General features: G+C 38.2%; 4 protein-coding genes across 4 annotated transcripts; 2 read left to right on the forward strand and 2 right to left on the reverse strand.

The window, feature by feature from the left end:
- The first annotated feature begins 722 nt into the window (after positions 1–722).
- Positions 723–2028, forward strand: LOC121799783 (transcription factor MYB26-like). Its single transcript, XM_042199252.1, has 3 exons — positions 723–938; positions 1007–1136; positions 1383–2028. Exons 1-3 carry the CDS (start codon positions 806–808, stop codon positions 2026–2028), a joined length of 909 nt encoding a protein of 302 aa, XP_042055186.1. The 5' UTR covers positions 723–805.
- Positions 2029–3248: 1220 nt separating this feature from the next.
- LOC121801177 (5'-nucleotidase SurE-like) lies at positions 3249–6552 on the reverse strand. The gene is made up of 10 exons (XM_042200623.1): positions 6028–6552; positions 5728–5822; positions 5570–5637; positions 5433–5476; positions 5268–5345; positions 5041–5191; positions 4301–4453; positions 4105–4215; positions 3768–3833; positions 3249–3670 (listed from the first exon to the last, which is right to left on the reverse strand). The coding sequence occupies exons 1-10, from the start codon at positions 6285–6287 to the stop codon at positions 3578–3580; spliced, it is 1119 nt and encodes a 372-aa protein (XP_042056557.1). The 5' UTR covers positions 6288–6552; the 3' UTR covers positions 3249–3577.
- Positions 6553–15945: 9393 nt separating this feature from the next.
- Positions 15946–18639, forward strand: LOC121801320 (nucleosome assembly protein 1;2-like). Its single transcript, XM_042200789.1, has 11 exons — positions 15946–16081; positions 16176–16219; positions 16312–16407; positions 16710–16802; positions 16891–16948; positions 17065–17126; positions 17206–17390; positions 17495–17672; positions 17779–17822; positions 17911–18115; positions 18310–18639. Exons 1-11 carry the CDS (start codon positions 16012–16014, stop codon positions 18376–18378), a joined length of 1104 nt encoding a protein of 367 aa, XP_042056723.1. The 5' UTR covers positions 15946–16011; the 3' UTR covers positions 18379–18639.
- A 254-nt stretch (positions 18640–18893) lies between these two features.
- Positions 18894–21313, reverse strand: LOC121801405 (beta-fructofuranosidase, insoluble isoenzyme CWINV1-like). Its single transcript, XM_042200887.1, has 7 exons — positions 21091–21313; positions 20961–20969; positions 20031–20893; positions 19785–19943; positions 19477–19709; positions 19309–19399; positions 18894–19216 (listed from the first exon to the last, which is right to left on the reverse strand). Exons 1-7 carry the CDS (start codon positions 21227–21229, stop codon positions 19037–19039), a joined length of 1674 nt encoding a protein of 557 aa, XP_042056821.1. The 5' UTR covers positions 21230–21313; the 3' UTR covers positions 18894–19036.
- Positions 21314–26446: the final 5133 nt, after the last annotated feature.

Raw genomic sequence — 26446 nt, forward strand, 5'->3', positions numbered from 1 at the left:
GTAAGATTCACTTCTTGAGTGTACACTGATGGCAACGCGTAAGACCACGTCACTCATTGCCCAATCAAAGCCCACCACGTGGCTTTATTTTAGTAGTACTTGTGTACAACTTCTTAGTGCTCACGGGTTGTGGGCAGTGCTCAACGTTGTGGAAGTCCTGATAAATTCAGAGTGTAGTTACTTGCAATGTAAACTCAAAACATAGTCATAAAATCTACACAATATCTTATCTTTATCGTTTTAGGTCAAACAAACTAAACGAGAGTCCTCGGTTTTCATGAAAAAAAGTAGTACTAGTTTAATTTTTACGAGAACTGAACCCAATTATATGTGTGCCAATGTCAAATTGTAGTAGCATATACTTAGCTGGAGTTAAAACTGTGTAATAAGTGTAGTTTGTTAGTTTCACAAAACCAACCAAATTTTCCCCAAAGATCCCTTCTCCCATCTCTATGTGTGAGAAGAGGAAGAGATGTTTAAGTAAGTTACACACTCAAACATATACATACATACATACATACATACATACATACATACATACATACATACATACATACATACATACATACATACATACATACATACATACATACATACATATGCAGAAAAACTGCATGGATGGATGACTCGTGGACTATAAGCCAATTCACAGCCTATAAAACCCTCACTATAAAACATCTTCAACGGTTCTTACCAGCTTTTTCACCTCCTCAATTCACACTCTCTCTTCTCTTTCTCTCTCTCCACTTAAATTCCCTCTGCAGTGTCAGCAGCAGTTGGAGTTCGGAGCAATTAAGGATACAAAATGTCGCATCACACCTGCTGCAATAAACAGAAAGTGAAGAGAGGGCTTTGGTCTCCCGAGGAAGATGAGAAACTCATCAACTACATCTCCACCTACGGCCATGGCTGCTGGAGCACCGTTCCCAGACTCGCAGGTCTCTCTCTCCCTCATGGCACTTCATGTGAGAGATGACTTCATGTGTGTGTGTGTGTGATTTTGCAGGATTGCAAAGATGTGGAAAAAGCTGTAGGTTGAGATGGATTAACTACCTAAGACCTGATCTCAAGAGAGGCAATTTCACCCCACAAGAAGCTGCCCTCATTATTGAGCTCCACAGACTCTTAGGCAACAGGTCTTAATCCTCGTCTTCGCCTTCGTGCTCCCAACTTTGAGTGCTTTTTTTCATAAAAATGTTGCAGCTTCTCTTTAAAAATGATGATTTACGTAGACTTTGTGGAAATTTTGAGGTTGAAGAAATGTATATTGAGATTTTTTTTCACAAAATGCTTAAAATTGGGGCACACAATTAGGATTAACCTTTTGAATTTGATTAAATAGGAAAAGAGATAAAAATCAAATCTTTTTCTGTATTGTGTAGATGGGCTCAAATAGCGAAGCATCTACCGGGAAGAACAGACAACGAGGTGAAGAATTTCTGGAACTCGAGCATCAAGAAGAAGATCATGGCACATCACAACATGTCTTCAGCGTTAATCTCTTCTTCCTCAAATCTCCGAAATTCCAATCTCATGAGCGATTACATGGGACACAATCTCATAATCCCAAATCCCCAAATCGAGCAAATAAACCCTAATTCCCAAATTGACCCTTTGATGAACTACGCCCCCAATTTAGCCTTAATTCACCACCACCACACCCCAGCCCCGATTTCGCTCGATTCCGAGCTCCACTCATGGCCGATCTCATGCAATCAAGCTGCGAAACAAGATCACGGCGCCGCTGCGTTCGAATTCGACGGTTACGATCATGATTCGGGGCTGCTGGATGCTCTGATGCCGGAGCTGGCTGAGATGGCGAAAGGGTTTGAATTTGGGGTTTCTGCAAATGCTGGTGATGTTATGCAAGAGCAAGTTGTTGATGGGCTTGATTCGGGCTTCGGGCCGCTCTATCCCAACCATATCAAGAACATATCGTCTCTCATGGCCACGTTCGTACCTCCGCTGCCGCCGCCCTCCGCCGCGTCGCTGCCGGGATGTTTTGCTTCATTTGAGATGGGGAATTAACCGTGATGATTAATGAAGCTAAGAATTCTAATTAAAAAATTGTTATTATGGTTGTATCAAATTGTTTAATGATTTTCGTAATTTATTGTTCATAATTATGTGTAAATTTATGTGTTGAATCAATTAATAGTTATTTTCTGCAGATGTTTGGTAATATACTGTTTCAAATAATTTTTTTTGAAATTTGGTGGTTAATTATACATATGATGTAATTGATGATTAATAAATTTATAAATATGTAATGAGAATATGTAAATTTATGGTTTCAAGAATTGTCATTTTTTAAAAAAAAAAGCAAAAAATAAAATAAAATAAAATTGTGCACGTTGTTATGTGCTTTAATAAGCATGCATAAAGAATGTACTATAAATGTATGGAGCACAAAACTAGAAAAAAAAATGGAACTTAGAAAAAGGAAATTTGGTTGGATTTAAAGTTTACTCTGAAAATGGTGATGTTATTTTATGGATTGTATTATTGATTAATTATTTTTGTACAAATATAATATGGAAATAAATAGGGAGAGAAATTTTATGCTAGATAGGAGTATCTTACAAGAATAATGTATTTGTGAACACCAATTATTTACGTATAAATTTTAATCTACATCTATTATTATTTATTCTGTTTTATATATACAGTTGAATTATAGTATCTCAAAAAATATTGTTGACATTATTAATTAATTTGACAAATGACACGATTTAGTAGTGAGTGAATGCTAAATTTGTAGTTCAAATTTGTTTCACTTTACCTTTTCCCCTTTTATATGGTCCTTTAATTAAAAAAATTGGCAAATGACATTCAATTTAAAACTCTTAATCAGACAGATAGGAAAATGTAGGTCCCAACTACTTTTTTCTCACTTCCAATACTTAAAAGTCAAATCTAATTTTCTAATATTCCGTAACTTGGAACCCACTAATCATATAATTAAGTTGACCCCAACATCACATTATTACATAATCCTACAAAGCAAAACATTCAAAACCCCTTTGAAATAGCAATTACTGCTATAAACAGCTTACTGGCAATATGCATGTAACAGCTCATTTGACACACAAAAATAAGTGATCAATATTCCCACTTTACATATCTCCAAATTTTCATAATTACAAAAACCAATCACCATATTACTAATTGCACAAAAATAGATGCATTAAACAACCAACATCAAAAAGCATGTTAAGCAAATTAGTAATCTAAATTTTGGACTGAAATGTCATCATCACTAAATGTAAGAAAATTTCATTAACTAAAAACCCTATTCTTTCTAGTAAAGCAGAGTTCAACAAACCAATACACCAACCTCAAAAAAAACCAGAATTTGAGGATAAAACACAAAATCAAGAAACCAAAAAAACCAACCTATGATCCATTTTAGAGTAATACTCAACTTTTAAAATAATGGGAAAGAAACTAAGTTCCTGCAGAAGAAATGAGGGAAAAAATAAATTAATGCTGCCACATGGTATTAGAAAAATACATATGACAGATGATCAAGATTGAGGCTTCAAAGTGTACAGATAAGTTCCGACAGCTCGTCTTCCTATTGTCCCTCTAGTACTGCAGAGCTTATCCAGTTCAAAGCTGCAGCATCGGTCTCTGAATCCGCAGAGGCATAGAATGGAGTGAGTGAAACCTGTTTCGAGAAATGCAGAAACCGTTAGCTCCCAATAGTCCGATTCTATCACTGTTGGAAGAGATTTTGCAAGAAAACGTAACAAGGCCAAACTTACAAAGCCATTCTCAACCGCCCTGAAATCCAGATCCTCACTGTCTTCCTTGTTGTCCTTGTGGAGCATCTGAACAATAACATAGTCGAGTCATTCATCGAGCCAATCAACAGAACTCTGCTCAGTATAAGAATATGGGAAACAAGAACTAGTTTGTATGATATCCAGATCTATGTGGCACGTGGTTCGAATTAGCTAAAGTAAAGATTGGTTTTTTATAAGCCAATTAATAGATCTTTTCAAGAAAGTGAATCGATAAAGATCACTAATCACGAGTTTAAAGCATAGAAAAGACTAATGACAGTGCTACACTTTCTATATCTGAACACATGAATTTTACCTCTGCGCGGAAGTACTTGACTGTCCTTTTGAAGTTAGATTTCTCTGATACACCAACTGATTCCACGACCTCGATATCCTTTTTCTGAGTGGTCAGACGGCGAGCAGCACCCTGGGGATGAAAGCATCAAAGTAATTATCACATTGAACACTAGTAATAGATAAAAAACATATTTGAATGTCTAAAGATGACTCACAGCAGCAGATGCATCACGGCTGAGTTGGGCAATATTCAATCCCATGGGTGGCTGACCACCAGTGAAACGTGCAGTAGCCTGTGCCCTGGTGTTTGAAACGGCTTGCCAGTTAAGGTTGGACCTCCACTGGCTTCTCTTGGTGACTTTGATTCCCTGTTGAAAAAATATTGCAATGATGCGTATATTTTGTACTCAAACAAATGATTCGATCAGTTTTGACTGTAAAACAGAATATAGTCATCAAAGTAATGCAAAATATAAGAAGTCAAGAATTACAGTTAACTATTCACATGAGCTGCAAAAGACCGATTTTTTCTCAATCCCATAATTAAAAACTTCAAATCAACAACTTCTCAAATGGTTTAGAGTAGCAAAAGGATCATGTATATTAGCACCCCACATCAATCCAATGTGCTTCAATGGGGCACATTTATAAACTCTAAAACGCTACTGTGGTTAAGACATCACACAATGAACCAAGTCTGTTGACGTCAAGTATCAAAAATCAAACATAGCATTAAGAATAGAAATACTAATGCAACTATTTCAGTATTACTTCATCCCAGCAAGCTTTATATTTTATGAAAGAAACAATTAACCAAGTAATGCTGATATAACTAACAGTTCAATGACGATATAATTTCGGCATGATTGAGCACCTTAATAATCCGTTCTATTGCATACACAGTCCTAGTTTTTGTCACCTATGAAATGAAATGAATAAGATACTAATACAGAACCTTGTTTGCAGAGGGTGCTCTCGGAAGTTCCAAGTCCGACGAGAAGCCTTTAGGAAAAACCCCCTTCTCGATATCTCTCATGGCTGCCTTTATTATTGGTAAGCACACATCGACAGCATCCTTGAAGTCACTTTCCTGACTTTCATCCTGCCTGCAATAGTTTGCTATCTAAGCAGCACATACTCGGGAGGTGAAATCACAAACCACTTGCAAGGACAGGAACGAACCAGTCAAGCGATATAGAAATGGACGGCACACCATAAACCAGTGCTTCCCTAGCTCCAGCAACAACACTCGAATAAAACCTAGATTACCAGATTATCCTTTCAGTAAAATGGCTCTCACAAAAATCAACGGAACACAAAAGATTGAGTACAATGACAGCAACTTACATGTGGTGTCCACAGCTCGAACCCTTGTTGATACCACATATCACCTACACAGAAGAATCAAGACGACATCTTTGGAGAGCCAAGCAACACCTAAATAACAAAACTGACATCCTTAGTCAAAATTAAAACAAACATACCAAAAGAGGCTTAGTCCATGAAAACAGTGCACCGGACAACGCTAGCGACACACAATCCACCGGAGTCCCTGAAAGTCACATACAGCACAACGGTTGATTCAATACGACACAGCCACATAACTCGGATACAATCAACATACAAACAAATCAAACCGCACCAGAAATTTCATAAGCAGTGGCTCCCTTAACCTGAACTGAGCCCACCTCAATAGTCTCCTTAAGTGACACCGAATGAGCCGACGTCGTTTTATCCCTACATTTGCCATCTAGAAAGATCAGCAAAACCCTCAAAAATCAACATAGCATAAAAAGGAGATGTCTTTTTAGGCCACATCAATTCCACCCCCAAATAATAATGGAAAACACTAAGATCATTCAATCAAATAGAAACAATTTACGGTGCAATGAATCAAAAATTGCGTGAAAATAGGTGCGGAAAGAGAAGGATAATTAATTACGATTGAGGGGCAATGACATTGACACTGTAAGCGCCTTCGGCGATGAGAGCATCGAGGAGAAAAGAGAGCCCGGGAGATACGATTCCGTCGCTGTTGGTGACGAAAATCACGGGTTTCGAGGAGTTATCGTCGCACTCGGAGAAGGCGCGGGAGGAATCGTCGTCGGCGTTGGACGAAACGGCGTCGTCTTCGTCCGGCTTGCGATTTGCGAGGGCTTGCTGGAGATTGGAGACGAGGCCGGGAGGGAGGACGTTTGTCATTTTCAGAGGGAAAAGAGAAAAGGGAAGTGGAATCTGACTGGAATTATTACGATGGTGATGATGAAGAAAGCGGGGTAGGATTGGGAAAGGTGGATTTGAAAATCAAAGCTACTGTATTGAGAGAGGGAGGAGAGAGATTAATGAGCGAGGTAAGGGGAGAGAGAGGAGCGCGATTCAAACGGTGGTAATGTGGCCTTTTTGGTCTTTGCAGAGAAGGGATTTGAGGGCTGCCATTGGCGCGTGGTGAGCAATCGCTTGAGGAGGTGGTTGGGCTTTAAATTGATGAATTCGATTGTTAGCAATTAATTATTTCGAAAGGTTTATATTGCTAGCTGATCAGTTTTTAAAGAGCTTAATAAGGGAATTTATAAATGTACCTAGATTGTAACATAATATCTTCGAATTTTTATATTTATGTAAATTTAATTAAAAATTAATTTTGTTATTTATTGTATTATATGTAGCAATAAGAAACAAGTGATATAGAAATTTTATGTTGAATCGTAACATGATTTCGAGCTTGATTTGAATTAATTATATAATATTTAGTAAGAAAATATTTTTTTACTTAAATATACAAATATTTAAGTAAAAATTTAATTTTTTTTTCAAAGTGTTGCAAAATGATTAGTATGAAATTTATTTTAAATCAATTAGTGTTTATAAAATGATTTTTAATGTAAAATGTTAAAAAATGTTCGATTATGTACGTAGAATTATGTCCGTTTATCACTCCCCTATAGCTAATCTTCCAAAAAATACATCTTTTCCTAATGTTCATTCTAAAATAATTTAAATTAAGTTCCTGAAATAATTTTAAGATAGGTGATTGAGTGATTCTGACCTTGATTTCAGACCACCATCAATCTAAAAATTGAACGCCAAAAAAGTCAGATCATTATAAATAATACCCTCATCTTTTAAATATATAAAAAAAAATACAAACGAAGGATATAATATTATAATCACACTCTTAAATTAAAAAAATAAATATTATAATCACACTCTTAAATTAAAAAAACAAATAGAACCTTTATGTAAATACGGAGTACAAGAAAGGTACACAAGAAGTTTGGAAAAATAAAAGTGTGCGACTTATTTCGTACACAATAATAAGTGAGACAGATATAATATAGTACTAGTCTAATAAGGGGGCAAAATTATGTTATGTGGGCACAAATGTACCATAAGTTTGAGATTCATTACAAGTATTAATTACTCCCTCTCTTTTTATCATAAATTCTACGACATATACATTAAATATCACATCTGTTTGTTGAACTAAATAAACAACATAGAGGGAAATGATCATCAAAATCGAGTATAAATCGTAACAAATCATTATAAATTCAAAAGTACTAGCTATAATGACTACATAAATTAGCATGTGCACGTTTGTAGTCTACCTGATCTAAAGCTCGGAATATAATAAAGCTTATTTTAGATCTAATTATTTTATGCACGAAGTTCTTTTAAATTAAAATAGCACTAATAGACTAATTTAAAACAATAGAATTTGAAATGACTTATTACATACAAACATTAATAGTGAAACTACTCCAACACAACTTATCTATCAAATTAAAATTCTATATCCACTCCAACTTGAGGCTGTCAAAATACAAAATCTATTTGTTGTAAGAAAAAAAATGGTTGTTTTTTCCTCAATCATATCCCCCAATTTTAGGACATCCATGCAATATGCTTTTTAGACCATCTCCAATAGTACTATAAAACTTAAAATGTAGTAGAAAAGACCTCCAACAGTACTGCAAAACCAATCATATTATAAGTTTTTGAAGAAAAATATCTATCTTTAAGTTTATACTAAAAGTATATGGAAAATACTTTTCAATTTTAATTTATTACATTCAAGTCCAAATCAATTTATATCATCAAAATAGAAAAACGAAAGAAATAGAATTAAAATGCAGAAAAACTTACAGAAAAACTTGCAGGAAAAGCGCGGCTGTGTGAAGAAGAAGATAATACGAATAAGAGTGGTAACCTAATTAGTTCTACTAATATTTGATTAGTTTTTAATTAGTGGGCTGGCTATAATATTAAAAATGATTAGTTAAATTAATAATTAATAATTAATAATAACACTACACGTACATAACTGAAAAAAGTTAGTAAATTAAATCTACTACTACAAGTACACTATTATTCCTAATACTACAGATACATAATTTTCAATATTAATAATTGTTTATTAGTTTAAAATTTAACAGAATCTTAATTTTAAACAAAATTATACTATTTAATTTTAGTTATTGACAATGGCTCATGGGTTAGTTTGTAATTTAGATCAAATATATAAGTGTGATTGAAAAGAATAAAAAGTAAATGAGTGAAGAATATTTTTTTGAGTTTGAGTTTAGTGTAAATGGTTAGAGTAAAATTAATATTTAGTATGATATTTATACTAAAATAGGTTTGAGTTTAGGGTAATTAGTTGGAGATGCTATTAATTATTCCTTCACCAAATATATTTAATTATTATATCTACAACCACTCCATTTACTTTCATATCTAATCTTTAAACAATTTAATAAATGTTTTTTCATTCAAAAACGAAAAGGAAAAAGATGAAGAGGAAGGTAGTGGGCCCTACTCCGAATCTATAGTGATAGAATAACTTTTTGACTGGAGCGTGAATGCGACCATATTTGGTTGCGCGTGAGTTTGTCAGAGATGTTTGGACAGGACACCACGTGCCGGAGGCCATTGGGGTGTCCCTTTTCACGATGTTTGCATGGAGATTTATTACTCCCTCCGTCCCAAAAAAGATTCCACCCTTACGATATGATGCGGGATTTTAAGAAATGTTGTTTTGTTAATTAAGTTATGAGAGAAAATATAATTTTATAATTAATGTGAGAGAAAATCTTTTTCAAAAAGGAAATATGACATTTTTTGTGGGATATACAAAAAATGAGAGTGTGACCTCGATTATGGGATGAAGGGAGTATCATAATCAATATGCTACTTTGATCATAGTTAAAAAAAATTGTATTAAGTGAGTAAAGTATTCCCTCCGTTTGTCATTAGGAGTCTCATTTTTTAGTGGCACGAGTTTTAAGAAATGTTAAGAAAAGTGAATGGAAAAAAGTTTGTGGAATATGAGTTCCACTAGTATATACTCCCTCCGTCCGTGAATAGGAGTCTCATTTCATTCTAGCACAAGTTTTAAGAAATGTTAAGAAAAGTGGGTGGAAAAAAGTTAGTTGAATATGTGCCCCACTTGTATATATTAGTTTTAAATTATATGTGAGTGGAATGAGTTGACGGAATGTAAGGTCCTTTACCATTTATACTAATAATGAACTGGACTCCTATTCGTGGACGACTAAAATGAAAAAACGAGACTCCTATTCGCGGACGGATGGAGTATTAGTTTTCAATGAAATGTGAGTGAAATGAGTAAGTGGAAAGTTAGACTCTATTACCATTTATGGTAAAAGTGAACCGGGATTCCTATTCGCAGGCGAATTAAAATGGAAAAACTAGACTCCTATTCGCGGACGGAGGAAGTAAATGAATGCTAAAGTAGGAAATGAAAAAGGTAGAGAAAATAAAGTAAGAGAAAAAAGTAAGTGAGGAGAAATGTGTTGACTTTTACTAAAATATGAAATGACTCAACTACTATATGTAACACACCAAAATGATAAAATGACTTTACTACTATGGACCGGAGGGAATATGGGTATAGTGGTTTGTGTTCATATTTTCGCAACTGATCCTCCTTGACCTACATCACTCAATTTATGAGATTTATCTATGGCATCAAATAAAATTACGAATTGAACTTTGAATTTTATAAAATTGTAGAATTAAAATGTTAATAACAATTCAGAGCACATATGTTTTGGATATTACAACAAATTATGCATAATGTTAAAAAAATTATGTGCTAAGTAACACTAGATTGTCCATGACGGCAAGGATTCGGGATAATCAATCCTCTCTTAGTCATCTCAATATGCCTCAGTATCCAAATCTCAGTACACTCAAACAGACAAGAAACAATGTAAGTTGTAGAACTGATTGAAAGAAGAAAATATTGAGGACATGCTATCAACTTGGAAGATAACATACTGAGGCACATGGGAATTCTTCTATCACGTGATAAAAGCCTTCTTGGTTCACACATATATCTTTTAGCAAATCATGAACTTTGACTAGTTTTATGTTTCCAGTAGATCCAAACTCATCAACTATAACGAGATTTCTATCAACTAAGTCGTCTTTCCCAATTGTTTCCAAGCTTTTGCCATCTATTGGTTGAAGGAATCCTTCACTAGCCCATAGCTTAATGAGTGTCGAGACCCCTAATTGCATCAAACATGCCCATGTATAAAAAACAAGGTTTTAAGTAGGCGGGCAAATGATTATAGCTCATTTTCAAACAATGCTTATCATTTCATAATTCACTGCCAAGTTAAAGTTGTTTCTAACTGCTTCCCAACATGAGTTCCATATTTTTCAAAATGCTCCTCTACAACTGTTTGCAATCTCCTTTCCAATTTTCTCCAATTCAAGAGGACAAAATTCATCTCCAAACACAATCTTGGAAAATAGGACCCAACCCAACTACTAGCCTCATCAAGAAATTCCATTTGATGGCTATAACAATTGTTTAGCTGGGAACTCAAGTGTGATAACCAGGTCGTCCCCATTATCCGACTGGAATTCCCATTGTTAGGAAAGAAACATTGTATCTCATTCCAAGACTCAATACTCCACATATCATCCATTACAATTAGAAACCGATAAACAATGGTACAACTCTCATCTTCACTCATTTGACTTAGTTGTTCCTTATCTTTGTTTGTGGCTTGTGAAACAAGTCCGCACAAAATTTCTCGTGTGGTATTGTTCAGAAATAGTAGCCCAAGCAAGAAAATCAAAACGCTCCTTAATAACTTGTCTGAGCAAGAGCGGTCTTACCTATGCTGCCCATTCCTGTGATGGGGATGACTTGGCGACCGAGTTCGTCTGCAACGAGCTTCTCCATGATCCCGTTTAAGACATGATCAGAGAACACCACCACCTTCTCCGTGTTGGTCTCCATCGCCACTCTCTTGATCCGGTCCATTTCTTCTATCACATTTTGTATATCTTGATACAACTTTATCCGTTCATCATCATCATCATTGTGATTTGATGAGGGGACTTGGATGCTTTGGATCTACTCATGAGCTGAGTCTTGTCGACGTCTTCAGCCGAATAAGCTGCATCTGCCATGGATCCCCTGAGCTGAATCTTTCCGACAATATGAGATTCGATTACATCTTCAGCTGCATGCAATACGCATCTCCAGTGCATCTGCTTCGAGGCAATGAGAAATGGGAGACGTGTAAGCTTGAAGAAATTCTTGCAGGAAGATAACATGTTGAGTGAGAGATTGAATTTGGTGTTTGTGGAGAGAGATGGGAGGGGAAGGATGGTGCTCGATGTCATCTATGATATTCAATAGAGAAACCAAGGCTGCATAGGCCGCCATGATCCAACTGAAACACAGTTTTTTGGATAACAACAATGAATAATGGCATAGATGATTTGTGTTGACTTTTCATGTCCCAATTGATGCACTGAATAATTAAATATGATCAATTTGGTTGGTACGAATAATGCTTCTTGTAATTTGACAAATATTTCAGTGTAGGTGTTCTGCTATTTTACTTCTTTCAAGTTTATGAGATTCATGCATATGAATAATTGATAAACTGTTTCACATGCAAATAATTCAAAAATTATTCGAAATTACATTTATAAAGTACTATACTTCGGATAATGGGTCTATTTTCCAAATAGTAGTTAATTTAGGGCCGATCATTTTCATAAAAAGATTTCTCTACCTTAAGATTTCTCTAAACCCAATGTGTCGTTAACGTCAAGGTAAATTAATGTTATTAAATCACGTCCTTCTTTTTAATAATAATAATAATAATAATAATAGTTATTATTAGCATTCTTAATGGATAGAGATTTATTTAAACACATCCTCTAAAGAAAGTTGCTCTTTACGGATTAAGATGCTGAGTTTAGGGCATCCACAATAGGGCGTCATAAGGTCCGCCCTAAAGGGCGCCCTAAGCTTTTTTTTTTATTTGAATATTTAAAATATTAAAAAAATTGGAAAAAACAACTTCATTTCATTGGAAGTTCAAATTATAGTACGAAGTAAAAAAACTACAAACTCTAAATGGCCTTTACACTTCCAAACTTCTTCAATCATGTCGTTCATGAGCTGAGCATGCTCTTGTTAGCTGCGCATTGAGGTCTGTCTAGCTATAACCTCATTGAAGCCCATCGGTAATCCTCGAGCGACAGGCGGGGTCGACGTGCTGGAGCTAGATCCACCTTCATCATTGGCCCAATCGGGGCAGCCGTAGCCGCCGCTTCCCGCTCGCGCTCCATTTCCGCCAAGCACGCCGCAACATCATTAACGCAATCGAATAACGCCCGAGTAATGCCTTCCGATGTACTCCAGTCGTCGTTGCCGAGATTCATTTTTTTTTAGTGAGAATGAGAGATGAGAGAGATGTGATAGAATGTGAATGTGAGATTGTAAATGAAATTGAGTGTATTTATAGAATAAAAATTCAAAAAAAACAAAAATAAAAACGCGTCGCATCATCCGCATCGCCCACAGTGGGGCGGACGAAAGCGCGGACGATGGACATCGGGCGCCCTATCGTCCGCGGACGATCTATAGGGTGCGGACGATGGATGAGTTATCGTCCGCATGTCTACAGTTGCGGACGATAGTCCGCCCCACAGTGGATGCCCTTAGGGCTCAAATCTCTAATGAGTACTGACAATACTACAAATTTCCAGAACATTTATAAAGCCAAATGAGACAGAAACATAGCAAGTTCATATATTTATAGACTAAATATCTTTCAAAGAACCATATGCACTTACTCTGCTTGTAAATGAGTCTAGCCGAACATTTAATAGTCCTAGGTTGACGTATTTGTTTAGTATTCAAGATTACTAAGAACTAAGACCCGCAATAAAACATACGACCAATGTTGGAACTATTGTTCCATTTTTTTCGAATAATCTCGACACTAAATCTCTCATGCATTTTCTCTTTATATTTGGGAAGCATGCTACGCTGACAAATCTCACGATTAAAAGGAGATAGATAGCGAGACCTAGAGACAAACAATGGGAATCCAAGTGTACTGGCCGTGTAGAAAGATGAAGACCGTATAATTCATATTAAAATTGTGCGATGTTCAAACCAAACGTGAGAACTCATTCTATACGATAAATTTTCCCTAAGACTAGTGTCTCAATGATTGTATAAAATTTGTTGACCAAAGGAGCGATTGATTTGAGATACTTATTAAATTGAACTCTAAAGTATTTTTCAACCATCAACGAAGACTCACGAATTTAATTGGACCTGGTAAAAATTGTAAGAATAAAAACCAAGCATAAAATCCACGCCATATTTAATTATAGTAAAATTCTGTTAACACAATAAATTTCCAGCTAATCCACAGAGGTCCAATTAGGCCATCCACAATAGGCGCCCAGCGACCGCCCAGCCGAGCGCCGGCGCTGGGCGGTTCGCTGGGCGATCTATTGCAGCCGCCCAGAGGGCGATTGGAGAGAGAAACCGCGCAGCGCTGGGCGGTCGGCTGGGCGGTCCGTTCGGCGCTATTGCAGCGCCCGGATCGCCCAGCGCACCGCCTAGCGCGAAAATTAATTTTTTTTTTCCGAAACACTATATATACGCGCTTTGCTCGTCATTTTTATTCGCACCACTTGTTTTAACGAGTACTCTCTCTATCTTAATTTCTGTTCAAGATCAACAACGGGAAATGGATCTCAACAACGAGCCTAGTTCCGGGAGTAGCGGGTCACAAACTCCGACGATCCCTGTGGGAAGTGGATGGGGTCAGGTGCCCGGGTACTACAACATGTACCCGTGGCAGCAGATGATGCCCGGGGCCCCAATGGGGGGGAGTCCGCCGGGGGGGTTTCCGCCGATACCGGGGTGGGTACCCGGGATGCAGATGATGCCCGGGGGAGCATCGGCGACACAGTGGACTCCGGGGGTCGTACCGGCGACACAGTGGACTCCGGGGGTCGTACCGGCTACACAGGGGACTCCGGGGGTCGTACCGGCTACACAGGGGACTCCTGGGGGGTCCCCGGCGACGGCGGGGGATGTCTATCGCCCCAGTTTTGATTTTTCGACTGGGTCTTCGCACACATCGACCCAAACACCCTTGGGGTTTGATAGTTTCTCCTTAGATGAGTTGGGGTTTGATACTCTCGGAGCTCAGGAGACTCTAGTTCAAGGGGGGGCAGTGCCGGGGCGTGGCGCCCCAAAGAAGAAGGGCAAGAAGAAGGTCGGCGAGTCGTCGCAGCCGGGTGAGGAGGAGGTACGGAGGAGGTGGACGGACGACGAGAACGTCGCGCTCAGCAAGGCATGGGTGAGTGTTTGCGACGATCCTCTTGTTTCGAACGAGCAAAGGATCGTCAACATGTGGGGCAAGATAGCAGCAGCCTACCAGAGATTTTGCCCGGAGGGGAGGCCCCGCAACGGGGAGGATTGCCGGAAGGGCTGGAACCGAATCAGGGCGGCGGTCTCCCGATTTTCGGGTTTGTACACCAACACACTCCGCATGATGAGCAGTGGCCAAACGGAGGATGACTGCAGGAGAATAGCGGAGAAAGCCTTCCCACTGAAGGGTTTATACAACGACTTCACCTACTGGAACTGCTATCTTGTACTGAGCGAGTCCGAGAAGTTCCGAGTAGGTGTCGACTCTGGCTGGCCGAAGAAGCAACGACTGAACTACACCGGCGATTACAGCGGCAGCAGCGGAGGTTCCCACGACCTCCCCGAGACGACGCAGGAGTTCCCCACGCCGCGTTCGGTCGGTGGCCGACCTCGCCCGATTGGGCGCAAGCGCGCTCAGCAGGCGGCGAGAGGGAACGCCGGAGCTTCCCAGGAGGTCCAGTCGGCATCCCCCCTTGGCCAATCCACCCAGGAGCTCAAATTCTTCGCTCGCGCCCAAACGCGCGCTCAGTTGATCAAGACGATGGCCGAATGGCGGGTGGCGACGGATCCCGTGGAGAAGAGCGTGCTTCAAACCTTGCTCATGAGCCTGCAGGACGAGTTGGAGGCTATACGGAGGGAGACCGGTGGCGGCGGCAGCGGCGTAGGCGGCGGAGGCGACGGCGATGGTGGCGGCGGCGATGGTGGCGACGGAGGCGACAGCGACGGAGGCGACGACGACGGAGACGAGGAGTGAATTGTCACTCTTTTTTATTAATGTATTTTTTTTAATTTAATGTACTTTTTTTAAATTATTATACTTTTTTAAATTTTAATAGTATTATTAAACTTTTCTCGTATATGTCTCGTAATTAAATTCCGTATATTGTGTGATTGTTAATTATGTCATTTTATATAATTGTTATTAGTGATGTGGCTATTGATGTGGCTGGGCTATTTATGATGTGGCTAGGCTATGGCTGGGCTATTTATGATGTGACAGGAGGATTTTTAGTGCTGATGATGTGGCAGTGGCTGGGCTATGGCTAGGCTATTGCTGGGCTATTCCTATTGTGGATGGCCTTACAGCACCTTTTTCCCTCGTTAAATCTTCAATTTCCCCCTTTTTCTCTTTCTCTCTCTAGGTTTTCGTTTTCCATTCTTTTCTTCTCCCCCCTCTCTCTCCCCGCAGTCATGAGTAATCCTGAAAAAGACAGCTTCGATACTTCCGAGTTGGACGCATCTCTCCCCGCCGCCGCCGCCGGTAATTCACTCTTCTCCCCGCCCTACTTTACTTCGTGCTCAGTGTGCGTGTAGAGCTCGTGCGAATTCGTAACTAATTTTGGATTTATCTGCAGCTTTGAGCGCCGAGGATCGCGCAGGCCTAGTCAGTGCTCTCAAGGTTTGCGATTTTCTAGTTTTTCCGTTTCGATTTCTGCTTCGTTTTTTAACAGTACAGCGCGATTGAAGCTTCTTTTTTACTTCGTTATGTAGAATAAGCTGCAGGATTTGGCCGAGCAGCACGTTGACGTGATGGAGTCGTTGCCGCCTAGAGTGCGCTCGCGCGTCGAGGCGCTGAAGAGCATTCAGGTTTTTTGCCTGATTCTCTGTGTTTGTGTCTGTTTATATCGAAGTTTTTGTAGTTTGGTTTCTGTCATGCTTTTGTAGGCTCTGCTAATTATTAGTGTTTTTGTTTTCATCATTGGATATTTTATGTTAGTGTTGACTAAAAATTGAATTTTTAAGTTTTACATTGGTCGTTAGTAGTGGGGATAATGTTATTTGATGTTTTTGTAGTAGTTCATTATGCCACTGAGTTGTGGTAACATTGTATTTCTTCTTCGCCGTGCTACTGATTACGGTGTTAATCTAACATGTTTTCATAATTGCAGAGCCAACATGATGAGCTAGAGGCGAAGTTTATCGAGGAAAGAACAGCACTTGAAGCTAAATACCAGACACTTTATCAGCCGTTCTATACGAAAGTAATCAGTGTTTTTTTTAGCATTTTCTTAGCTTCTTCCGTGTGTGTTTGTGAAACTCCAATTAATCTCTTTTCTAAACATACTACAGCGATTTGAGATTGTGAATGGTGTTGCGGAGGTTGAAGGAATGGCTGCTGAATCCAAAGGTAAAGCAAGGTTTTGTTTCCCTAGTCAGTTCAGGGTTTGATTGTGCCGTGTTATTGTTCGGGACTGCTTTAGTTTTTCATGACCGGCTTAGCTAATAGTAGAACCTTCATCTCAGTTAAAGGTGTCCCTGACTTCTGGCTGATAGCAATGAAGTCTAATGAGATATTGGGGGAGGAGGTTGGTATTTGTGCTTGCAGTTTATTAATCTGTCTGGTAATTTACCTTCATTTGAGCTCTAATCGACATGTTTGTTCAGATAACAGAGCGTGATGAAGAGGCTCTAAAATATCTTAAGGATATTAAGTGGTCTAGGCTTGAAGATCCCAAAGGCTTCAAGCTTGAGTTCTTCTTTGATACCAATCCCTTTTTCAAGAATTCTGTTCTCACGAAAACATACCATATGATTGAAGAGGATGAGCCTATACTAGAGAAGGCAATAGGGTAATTTGTTTGTTCATCTTGCTAATCCTTTTTGGTTTATCATCCACATTTTAATTTGCAGTATTTTTTCATCTGTTTATAAATGTCATACTGCATTCTTGCAGGACAGAGATTGAATGGTATCCTGGCAAATGCTTGACTCAAAAAGTTTTGAAGAAAAAGCCAAAGAAGGGGGCAAAAAATGCGAAGCCAATTATTAAGACTGAAAAGTGTGAAAGCTTTTTCAACTTCTTCAGTCCACCAGAGGTGCCAGATGAAGACGATGATATAGATGATGATAAGGTATGTATGGCCATTCCTTGTACGGTTTATCATCTGACCCATAGCACTGTAATATCTTCAAACCATGCTCACATTTTCTGCTATTATTTGCAATATGTCCCAATAGGCTGAAGAACTCCAAAATCTGATGGAGCAAGACTATGACATTGGGTAAGTTATTCCTGCTTTCTCATGTCTATATGGGAAAAATATTTCTCTATGTGGATACAATGTTTACCCATACTTTTATTCATTGCAGCTCCACAATTCGTGATAAAATCATCCCTCATGCTGTTTCCTGGTTTACTGGGGAGGCTGCGGAAGGTGATGAACTCGAATTATCAGATGAGGAAGATGAGGACGATGATGATGAAGAAGAAGATGAAGATGAAGAGGAAGACGAAGACGAAGATGAAGATGAGGATGATGAAGAGGAAAAAGTGCAAGTCAAGAGCAGGAAGAAGGTGAACGACGCAACTTTAAAGTTTAGAATTTAAGTTTTGATTTCAGAATTCTTGATCATATTCTCATTTTTTCCTTTGGTGCACTTGGTCAGCCTGCTGCACATAAGGAATGATTATAGTTGACTTTGTTTTGTAGTTTATTTTGGTTTACTTGATACAACTTACCAAGCAGTTGGATGTTTCTCTATTACCAGAAAGGAAGCCGAGCACCTGCTGGAGAAGGTCAACCAGGCGAACGGCCTCCAGAATGCAAGCAGCAATAGAATGGCTGAGAACATCAAAATGACCATGAAACAGATATATGCCCCCTTTCCAACCGTCTCCACCAATTTCAAGTTTTCGACTACTTTGCTTTGCCTCTTTCTGTTTTTGTGGCCTTGATTTTGCTTAGTTAGGTGAAATCATTCAGTTTTCAGTTGTTACTTGAGGATGTGTATATGGTTTTTGCTCATCTTCTGTAATACATTGACCAACGGTATTTGCCAAAGGTTTATTTATTTATATATCAGTGGACTTTGCTTTCACCATATTTTGTCCCAATATCTGAGTAACTTCAACATTGTGTCTAAATATCCATTTTTTGTGATGTTATTGTTCTAGCATATGGAGTAGTATGCAAGCTTTTATCTTGTGACGTTTTAAAAAGTGAAAGATCATATGAACTCGACTTGTCTTTTGGACGACGAGGGAAACGCATGGCTGTCGTGCTTGATTCTACTTAGTTTCAATGCCGATGATTCAACTCGTTCATGTTATAAGGAATCATGAAACATGAACGTACAGAAAAAAGTACTACTCATTTTATACCATCAAAATCTTATTGATTCGTCTGTAACAGTGAAGAAGCTAAAGTGCATTCATTTATGGATGGATAAAATAGAGTGGAGTAATGATACATCACCATCTTTGCTTGTTATTCCATCAATTGACTTGAGCTGCCTTCATGCTCCAGGCAGCCAGTTTCGAGATCTTAACGCTGTCAGTCCCGTTGTTGAAGGCATACAAATGTGCTCCTCCATCAATGGCCAGTGAGGGATAAACTCTAGCTGTGATGCAAGCCTTCCCCTCCCCACCAAAACTTTCCACAATCGAACGATCAATCTGCGAAAATGTAAGCAATTATTTTTTGCAGAAATCCCATTAATGATCATGCTCTTTCTCCATCCTCACTAAACTAGAAAGGAAGAACTCACCAAAGTTCTCAGTGACAATTTTTCCTTCACAGGATCCACATCAACGAAAGCTCCATACATGGGCTTATCGTAATCTAGGTTCAACGAAGACCTACATATTGAACCAAATGACAAATAAAACAAGATATAACTCAAATCTTGAACTTGAAGTATATTATAGATACATACCTGCTTTGGTCACTGCACATGAGAACAACATATCTGGTTTTGGCTTTGAAAACTCTGAAGTAAACTGCTGTGTGTTCTTGAATATCCTTTGAAGCCAATACTAGTAGACCAAATGGTCCCACCCCACCTTTGCTTGATCCATGACTACAAATTTCTTGTGGATCAGTCAAGCTTGGCTCCAGCACCTCTACATTCTTGAATGTAGAGATCTCAAATGAAATCTCCACATCAGCCTACAAGGTAAATATCATCATTACTTCATGTATGTCTGTGTGTGTATGTGTGTGGAATAGAGAGAGAGAGAGAACCTGAGAGGCTGTCACTCCTGATATGTCAAGAACTGATCCTCCTCTGAGCTCTTTGGCAGAAGAGATCACTTTACCTTTTCTCAACTTTTCAATTTCTTTAACTGGCCATTGCACCAATTGGTTTCCTGATTTGTGAAGCCAGATCTTTCTAGGAATTGCCTAAACATGTGGGAAATTGGAACATTTGAAAACAGACTTGCAAAAATGAAAAAACTAATGGTATATAAAATCAAAACAAGAATCCACCTGAAGGCCAGACCAGCCCTTGCTTTTATCAATGGCAGCATCTGTGGATTCATTGATCCAACCCCACAAGACCCTCCTCTTTGTTGAGCTATCAAAGAAGGTCTTTGAAGCGTAGAACTTTCCATGATCATATCTCATCTTCGAGTCGAGCCTCAACGACCCTTTCTCCGGGACAAACACATCCCTCCCAAGATTGTAAGTCCCAATAGCATAAGAGTCGAATAGTCCATCATTTATGCTAGCTTTCAGCACATGCTTGACCCCTTTCCCTACCTTGGATGTGTCAACTCCATCCTCGCCTCTAGTCGAGACAGGATAGAAATCCGGGCATTCCCACATGCCGGTACCCCTCTTTGAGTACAACGGGTGCTTAGCTTGAGTCCAGTGAACAAAATCTCTACTTCTAAACAGAAGTGCTCTCCCTCTCCGGCCAATCTTGTTCCCAACTATCAATCTCCACCGCCCATCACGGCCTAACCAGGCCGTGGTGGGGTCCCTAAACGAGTAGGCATTGATCATGTTCTGCTGTGTTGGTGCCATAAGAGGATTATATGATGGCTTGATCCACTCTATGAGGTTTGGATCAGAGAGATTCTTTGGCATTGCTAGATTCTGTAACTGCTGGTTCTGTGAACTGTTACCTGTGTAGACAATGACTGGTTTGCCATTTGAAAGGATCGTGGCTGAGCCCGACCAGCATCCTTTGATGTCAGATGGGGTGTCCGGGGAGATTGCCGCTGGGTGAGGCGTCCAGTTGATGAGATCCTTTGATGTGGAATGCCCCCAAGCTATGTTTCCCCACACAGCCCCTTCAGGATTGTATTGGTAGAATAAGTGGTAGTTTCCTTTGTATATCATTGGCCCTGTCATTAGTAGCTAGTTAGATTGTCACATCATAGTTGTGTTAAGTTCATATGTTGTGAAACTCACCATTAGGATCTGAGATTCCACAGTTGTCCATACAAAGCATGTGCAAAAAAGATGAAGAAGATTAGCCAGAGATTAAAGAAGCATAAGTTTGTAGTGATGAAGAAAAGAGTCTGATGATAAGAGTTGTTACCATTCATCCAATTCTTGGGAGGTTGGAAGTGATATGCAGTTCTGTAGGGCTGATCATCTCTTTGAGTACTAAGACAGGATTGAAGTTCAAGAACTGATATGAAGCAAAATATCAGCCAAACATTCTGATAATATGCCATTTTTTCAAGTTATGCAACAATGAGCAAAGGAATCCTATTTATTGTTCTCTCTCTCTCTCAATGCAAGCTTCATGACTTGGAATGGTCATCTCTAGTAAGGGGTCAAGGTCAATGTGCATTCTTGGACCTTGGAATAGGACATAAAATAGCATTTTTTTCCCACAGGGCTGATGTGTTGTGTGGGAGAGTTATTTTGGTTGGTCTGAGGTAGTTTTCATTCTTGTCCCTCCTCATTTTGCTGACTTGTTGTGTGTTGAAATTTCAAAACATGCTAGAAGAGGAATAGTGTAGTGTAGGAAGACTAAAATGAAGATGTAATTGATATTTTGTTGGTTCTTGCTACACTTAACTCTATAAAATACCCTCTGTCCCTAAAGAAAGTTCATTGGTAGTATCCTCCATCATTTTGATCACACTACACCACAATCTTAGTATCTTTTTCTACCATATGATCCCATCCTTTTTATCTAAACTCATGTTGTATCTTTTAAAATAGAGAGAAGAAAAAACTAGCTGGATGTATTAAACTGAGAGAGAGAGAAAATGTTACAATTACTATACTGTTTTAAAAATTACTATAAATTTATTTATTTTATTTGGGATAACCTAAACACAAAAACATATTATCTTAAACGGGAACTAGCATTATTTTTCTCAATTTGGAAGATAAACATAGTACTTCATTTTATAGCATGTGAGAAAGTTTATTAGAATTATTGCTCTTTCATTTGTACTCATTTGATCAATCACGTGAAAGTTTATACTATATTTATGAATTACAACACCATATTCATAATCTGACAGTGGTACACACACTCATTTATGTAGTTGTGTTACTTGTAATATTCAAGTGAGAGTTATTTTAAGAAGATCATGACATTGTCCCACATACGTCAATAATGGCTAAGAAGTCTTCAATCTAACTAGAAACATTTGGGAAGACCCACCATAAAATGGTTATAAATAATGATTTGTTTTGAATTTCCCTTAATTTCATCCTTTTAGGGATAATTTTTATTTAGTGTATAAATTTGTAATTAGCAAAACTTTGGGGACTAATCTGAAAATATTTCGCTCTCCCTCTTCTCCAATTAGCTGCTGCATTGCTTTTCTGTATCTAACAAAACAAGCGGAAATGGTTGTACCTCTCTCCTTTGGGATTGTACGTCCACTCCATGCTCCATGGCTCCGTTTAACCCGCTCCATCAACCCGTTTTCCCTCTCTAGGAAGGGGCAATTTTCCGTTTCGGTAAACGGGTCATCTCGGTTGAACTTGAGCCATATCGTCCGAGCTTCGCTTCATTCCAGTCAGTATTTCAATTCCGTTAATCATTTTATTGTGTTCAGATTTTAATTTGGAAATTTTAATTGTTGATGATCATAAAATTGACACTTTTTTGATTGATTTGGTTAAAGTTAACCTTTTTTGGGTGAGTATCGATTTTGAATTTCTCAAAAAGGTGTTGGACGATAGTGAATTGCGGCTTTTGAGTGAAGAATAAAGCGATTTTGTTTCCTGTTTTGAACCTTTTAGGAGTCGTTTGGTTCGTATGTTAACTCATGTTTACGTTTCATATCATACTTATACCAGTTGTTTGGTTGCCATGTTTGATATTAGATGGCCCGGTCGAGGCCCGTAAGGCCCGCACTGTTCACACTACAAACCCCTGACCCAAATCACACTTGTGGGGGCTGGTTTATTATCATGGCTCGAATGCCCAGCCCCGACAAACCTCCACTTCTCCATTATGCCCTCCCTATTTTCACAATTTGAAGATTGAAAACAAATCCTCTCACCACTTCTCGTTTCCCCTCTTGTGCGTATCCAGTCAGTGCAATCACCAATTCGACGCCGGACGTTGAGCAGCCAGTGAAGTCTTCATCGATCCCGGCGAGAACGGTAAAACTCAGTTCTGTTACATTTTTCCCCCTTGATAAGCAAGCGCCGACATACAACTATCGGCGTTAGGGCTCCGATTCAGCTACCGGAATCGGTCGACATAAACATCATCAAGTTTTCTCCCAATGAATTATCTTTAATGCTACAAATGGGGGATTTGATATGATGCAACCACATCACTCGCCGCATAGAAATGAATGAGGGGTAGATAAGAGTGATGGAGGGTAGGAAATGTGCTCATAAATGAGGAAGAAGAATAGATTCTATATTTGTCCCCTCAAACTATCATTTTGAAACTATCATTTTGTTCCCTCAAACTATCATTTTATGATGCAAAAGTATCATTTTATCCAACCAAAGAACTCAAACAATCAATTTATCATACAAAAGTATCATTTTATCATCCAAAAACTAAAACTATCATTATTAAACAAAAGTATCATTTTATCATTTGAAACTATCATTTTCTCCCCTCAAACTATCGTTTTACGATGCAAAAGTATCATTTTATCATCCAAAAAATCTAAAACTATCATTATTAAACAAAAGTATCATTTTATCATTTGAAACTATCATTTTATCGCCTCAAACTATCATTCTATGATGCAAAAGTATCATTTTATCATCCATAAAATCTAAAACTATCATTATTAAACAAAGTATCATTTTATCATTTGAAACTATCATTTTATCCCCTCAAACTATCATTTTATGATGCAAAAGTATCATTTTATCATCCAAAGAACTAAAACTATCATTATGAAACAAAAATATCATTTTATCATTTGAAACTATCATTTTATCCCCTCAAACTATCATTTTACGATGCAAAAGTATCATTTTATCATCAAAAAAATCTAAAACTATCATTATTAAACAAAAGTATCATTTTATCATTTGAAACTATCATTTTATCCCCTCAAACTATCATTTTATGATGCAAAAGTATCATTTTATCATCCAAAGAACTAAAACTATCATTATGAAACAAAAATATCATTTTATCATTTGAAACTATCATTTTGTCCCCTCAAACTATCATTTTACGATGCAAAAGTATAATTTTATCATCAAAAAAATCTAAAACTATCATTATTAAACAAAAGTATCATTTTATCATTTGAAACTATCATTTTATCCCCTCAAACTATCATTTTATGATGCAAAAGTATCATTTTATCATCCAAAGAACTAAAACTATCATTATGAAACAAAAATATCATTTTATCATTTGAAACTATCATTTTATGATGCAAAAGTATCATTTTATCATCCAAAGAACTAAAACTATCATTATGAAACAAAAATATCATTTTATCATTTGAAACTATCATTTTGTCCCCTCAAACTATCATTTTATAATGCAAAAGTATCATTTTATCATCCAAAAGTTTAAAACTATCATTATGCAAAAGTAGTTGGTTTGAACATATAAAATGTTAATTAATGACGTAGCAATATTAATCAGATTATCCATAGTGTTTAAGAACAAAATTAATCAATGTCAATATCACTCTCATCTCATGTATTAAATCATTCCACAATAAGAACACAAATCTAACCATTCAACACTAGCTACTGAGCTAAAATATAGAACTCCATTCTATAAGAAAAAATATATGTTTAAAATATAGTGATTAAATGTTTTTTTTCATAAATAAAAATTTGAATATTCGCCTTCAATATATTCTATTGTAAATATGCAAAGCCCGTATCTTCAATGTTTAATAATGATAGTTTTAGATTTTTTGGATGATAAAATGATACTTTTGCATCATATAATGATAGTTTGAGGGGATAAAATGATAGTTTCAAATGATAAAATGATACTTTTGTTTAATAATGATAGTTTTAGATTTTTTTGATGATAAAATGATACTTTTGCATCGTAAAATGATAGTTTGAGGGGATAAAATGATAGTTTCAAATGATAAAATGATACTTTTGTTTAATAATGATAGTTTTAGATTTTTTTGATGATAAAATGATACTTTTGCATCGTAAAATGATAGTTTGAGGGGACAAAATGATAGTTTCAAATGATAAAATGATATTTTTGTTTCATAATGATAGTTTTAGTTCTTTGGATGATAAAATGATACTTTTGCATCATAAAATGATAGTTTGAGGGGATAAAATGATAGTTTGAGGGGATAAAGTGACGATGTGTGTATGTATCAAAGCCTCCCAAAATCGGAAACCCTAGAGGGGTAGAAGAGTCATGGATGGTGAAATTTCTTCATTAAACATATGTACCAAACAAAACTTGTAAGATGGGCCTAAACACTCAACAGTGAAACCAAACAGCAGGTTTATATACCAAACATAACCTGAGCCCATCTAGAAGCCCGAACATGTCCTATACCAAGCAAACGAACCAAACGACCCCTTAGTTTTTTCCTCTTTTCTTTTGTTGCATTTGGGAGTTAGCACGCTATTATTGAGATAGCGTAGTAGAAGAGGTGGATACAATGTTGATTGATATAATTGGGATAGAGCTCGAAATGAGATTGTATAGAAAGCAAACTAAGAGGTTAATTATTGGTCGTGGTTTAGACTTTCTCCATATATCAATCTTAGTAATGCCGATTGATATCATGATATGTAAGAGCATCTCCAGTAACGGCGTCAAAATCGCGACGCCGATTTTTTGCCGACGCCGGTTCTGACGCCGAACCATTGGAACCGGCGTCGGCGAAATCGGCGTGGCCATGCCGATTCGCGCGATGACGCCGGTTCCGACGCCGATCCTCACGGCGCCACTGTGGGTCCCGGATCGGCGTCAAACCGACGTCAGATTTTATTTTTTATTTTTTTTTCTTTCGAAAACACTATATATACGCGCTTTGAACGTCATTTTCATTCGCACCACTTGTTTTAACGAGTACTCTCTCTACCTTACTTTCTGTTCAAGATCAATAACGAGCAATGGAGAACAACTACGAAGGTACTCCAGTGACTCCCGGGGGATGGTCTCAGACTCCCCCGCCTCCCGGTGTAGGGTCTCAGATGGCCCTGACTCCCGGGGTAGGGTCCCATACTTCCCCGGCTCCTGGGGGAGGTGGTTGGCCTCCGATGACCGGGTACTACAACATGTACCCGTGGCAACAGATGATGCCGGGGTGGGCACCCGGCATGCAGCCCTCTATGCAGATGATGCCGGGGTGGGCACCCGGGATGCAGTCACCGGAGCAGCAGATGATTCCACCGGCGCAGCAGATGATTCCCCCGGCGCAGGGGACGCACGGGGGGACAACGCCTATCGGCCGCCTTTTGATTTTTCCACCGGTTCTTCGCACACATCGACCCCAACGGAT

This window comes from Salvia splendens, chromosome 4, assembly GCF_004379255.2.
Source record: "Salvia splendens isolate huo1 chromosome 4, SspV2, whole genome shotgun sequence".
Lineage (NCBI taxonomy): Eukaryota > Viridiplantae > Streptophyta > Magnoliopsida > Lamiales > Lamiaceae > Salvia > Salvia splendens.

Excerpts from the sequence above, each read along its gene's own strand:
- LOC121801320 (XM_042200789.1), top strand. The coding sequence starts at position 16,012 with ATGAGTAATCCTGAAAAAGACAGCTTCGATACTTCCGAGTTGGACGCA. Across the intron at positions 16,082-16,175 it reads TCTCCCCGCCGCCGCCGCCG|CTTTGAGCGCCGAGGATCGC; the intron begins GTAATTCACTCT and ends ATTTATCTGCAG. Across the intron at positions 17,391-17,494 it reads ATACTAGAGAAGGCAATAGG|GACAGAGATTGAATGGTATC; the intron begins GTAATTTGTTTG and ends GCATTCTTGCAG.
- LOC121801177 (XM_042200623.1), bottom strand. The coding sequence starts at position 6,287 with ATGACAAACGTCCTCCCTCCCGGCCTCGTCTCCAATCTCCAGCAAGCC. Across the intron at positions 5,823-6,027 it reads AATGTCATTGCCCCTCAATC|GGATAAAACGACGTCGGCTC; the intron begins GTAATTAATTAT and ends TGGCAAATGTAG. Across the intron at positions 4,454-5,040 it reads GAGCACCCTCTGCAAACAAG|GGAATCAAAGTCACCAAGAG; the intron begins GTTCTGTATTAG and ends TTTTTTCAACAG.
- LOC121801405 (XM_042200887.1), bottom strand. The coding sequence starts at position 21,229 with ATGGCATATTATCAGAATGTTTGGCTGATATTTTGCTTCATATCAGTT. Across the intron at positions 19,944-20,030 it reads AGGGCTGGTCTGGCCTTCAG|GCAATTCCTAGAAAGATCTG; the intron begins GTGGATTCTTGT and ends CCACATGTTTAG. Across the intron at positions 19,400-19,476 it reads ATGTGCAGTGACCAAAGCAG|GTCTTCGTTGAACCTAGATT; the intron begins GTATGTATCTAT and ends TTCAATATGTAG.
- LOC121799783 (XM_042199252.1), top strand. The coding sequence starts at position 806 with ATGTCGCATCACACCTGCTGCAATAAACAGAAAGTGAAGAGAGGGCTT. Across the intron at positions 939-1,006 it reads CACCGTTCCCAGACTCGCAG|GATTGCAAAGATGTGGAAAA; the intron begins GTCTCTCTCTCC and ends GTGATTTTGCAG. Across the intron at positions 1,137-1,382 it reads CACAGACTCTTAGGCAACAG|ATGGGCTCAAATAGCGAAGC; the intron begins GTCTTAATCCTC and ends TGTATTGTGTAG.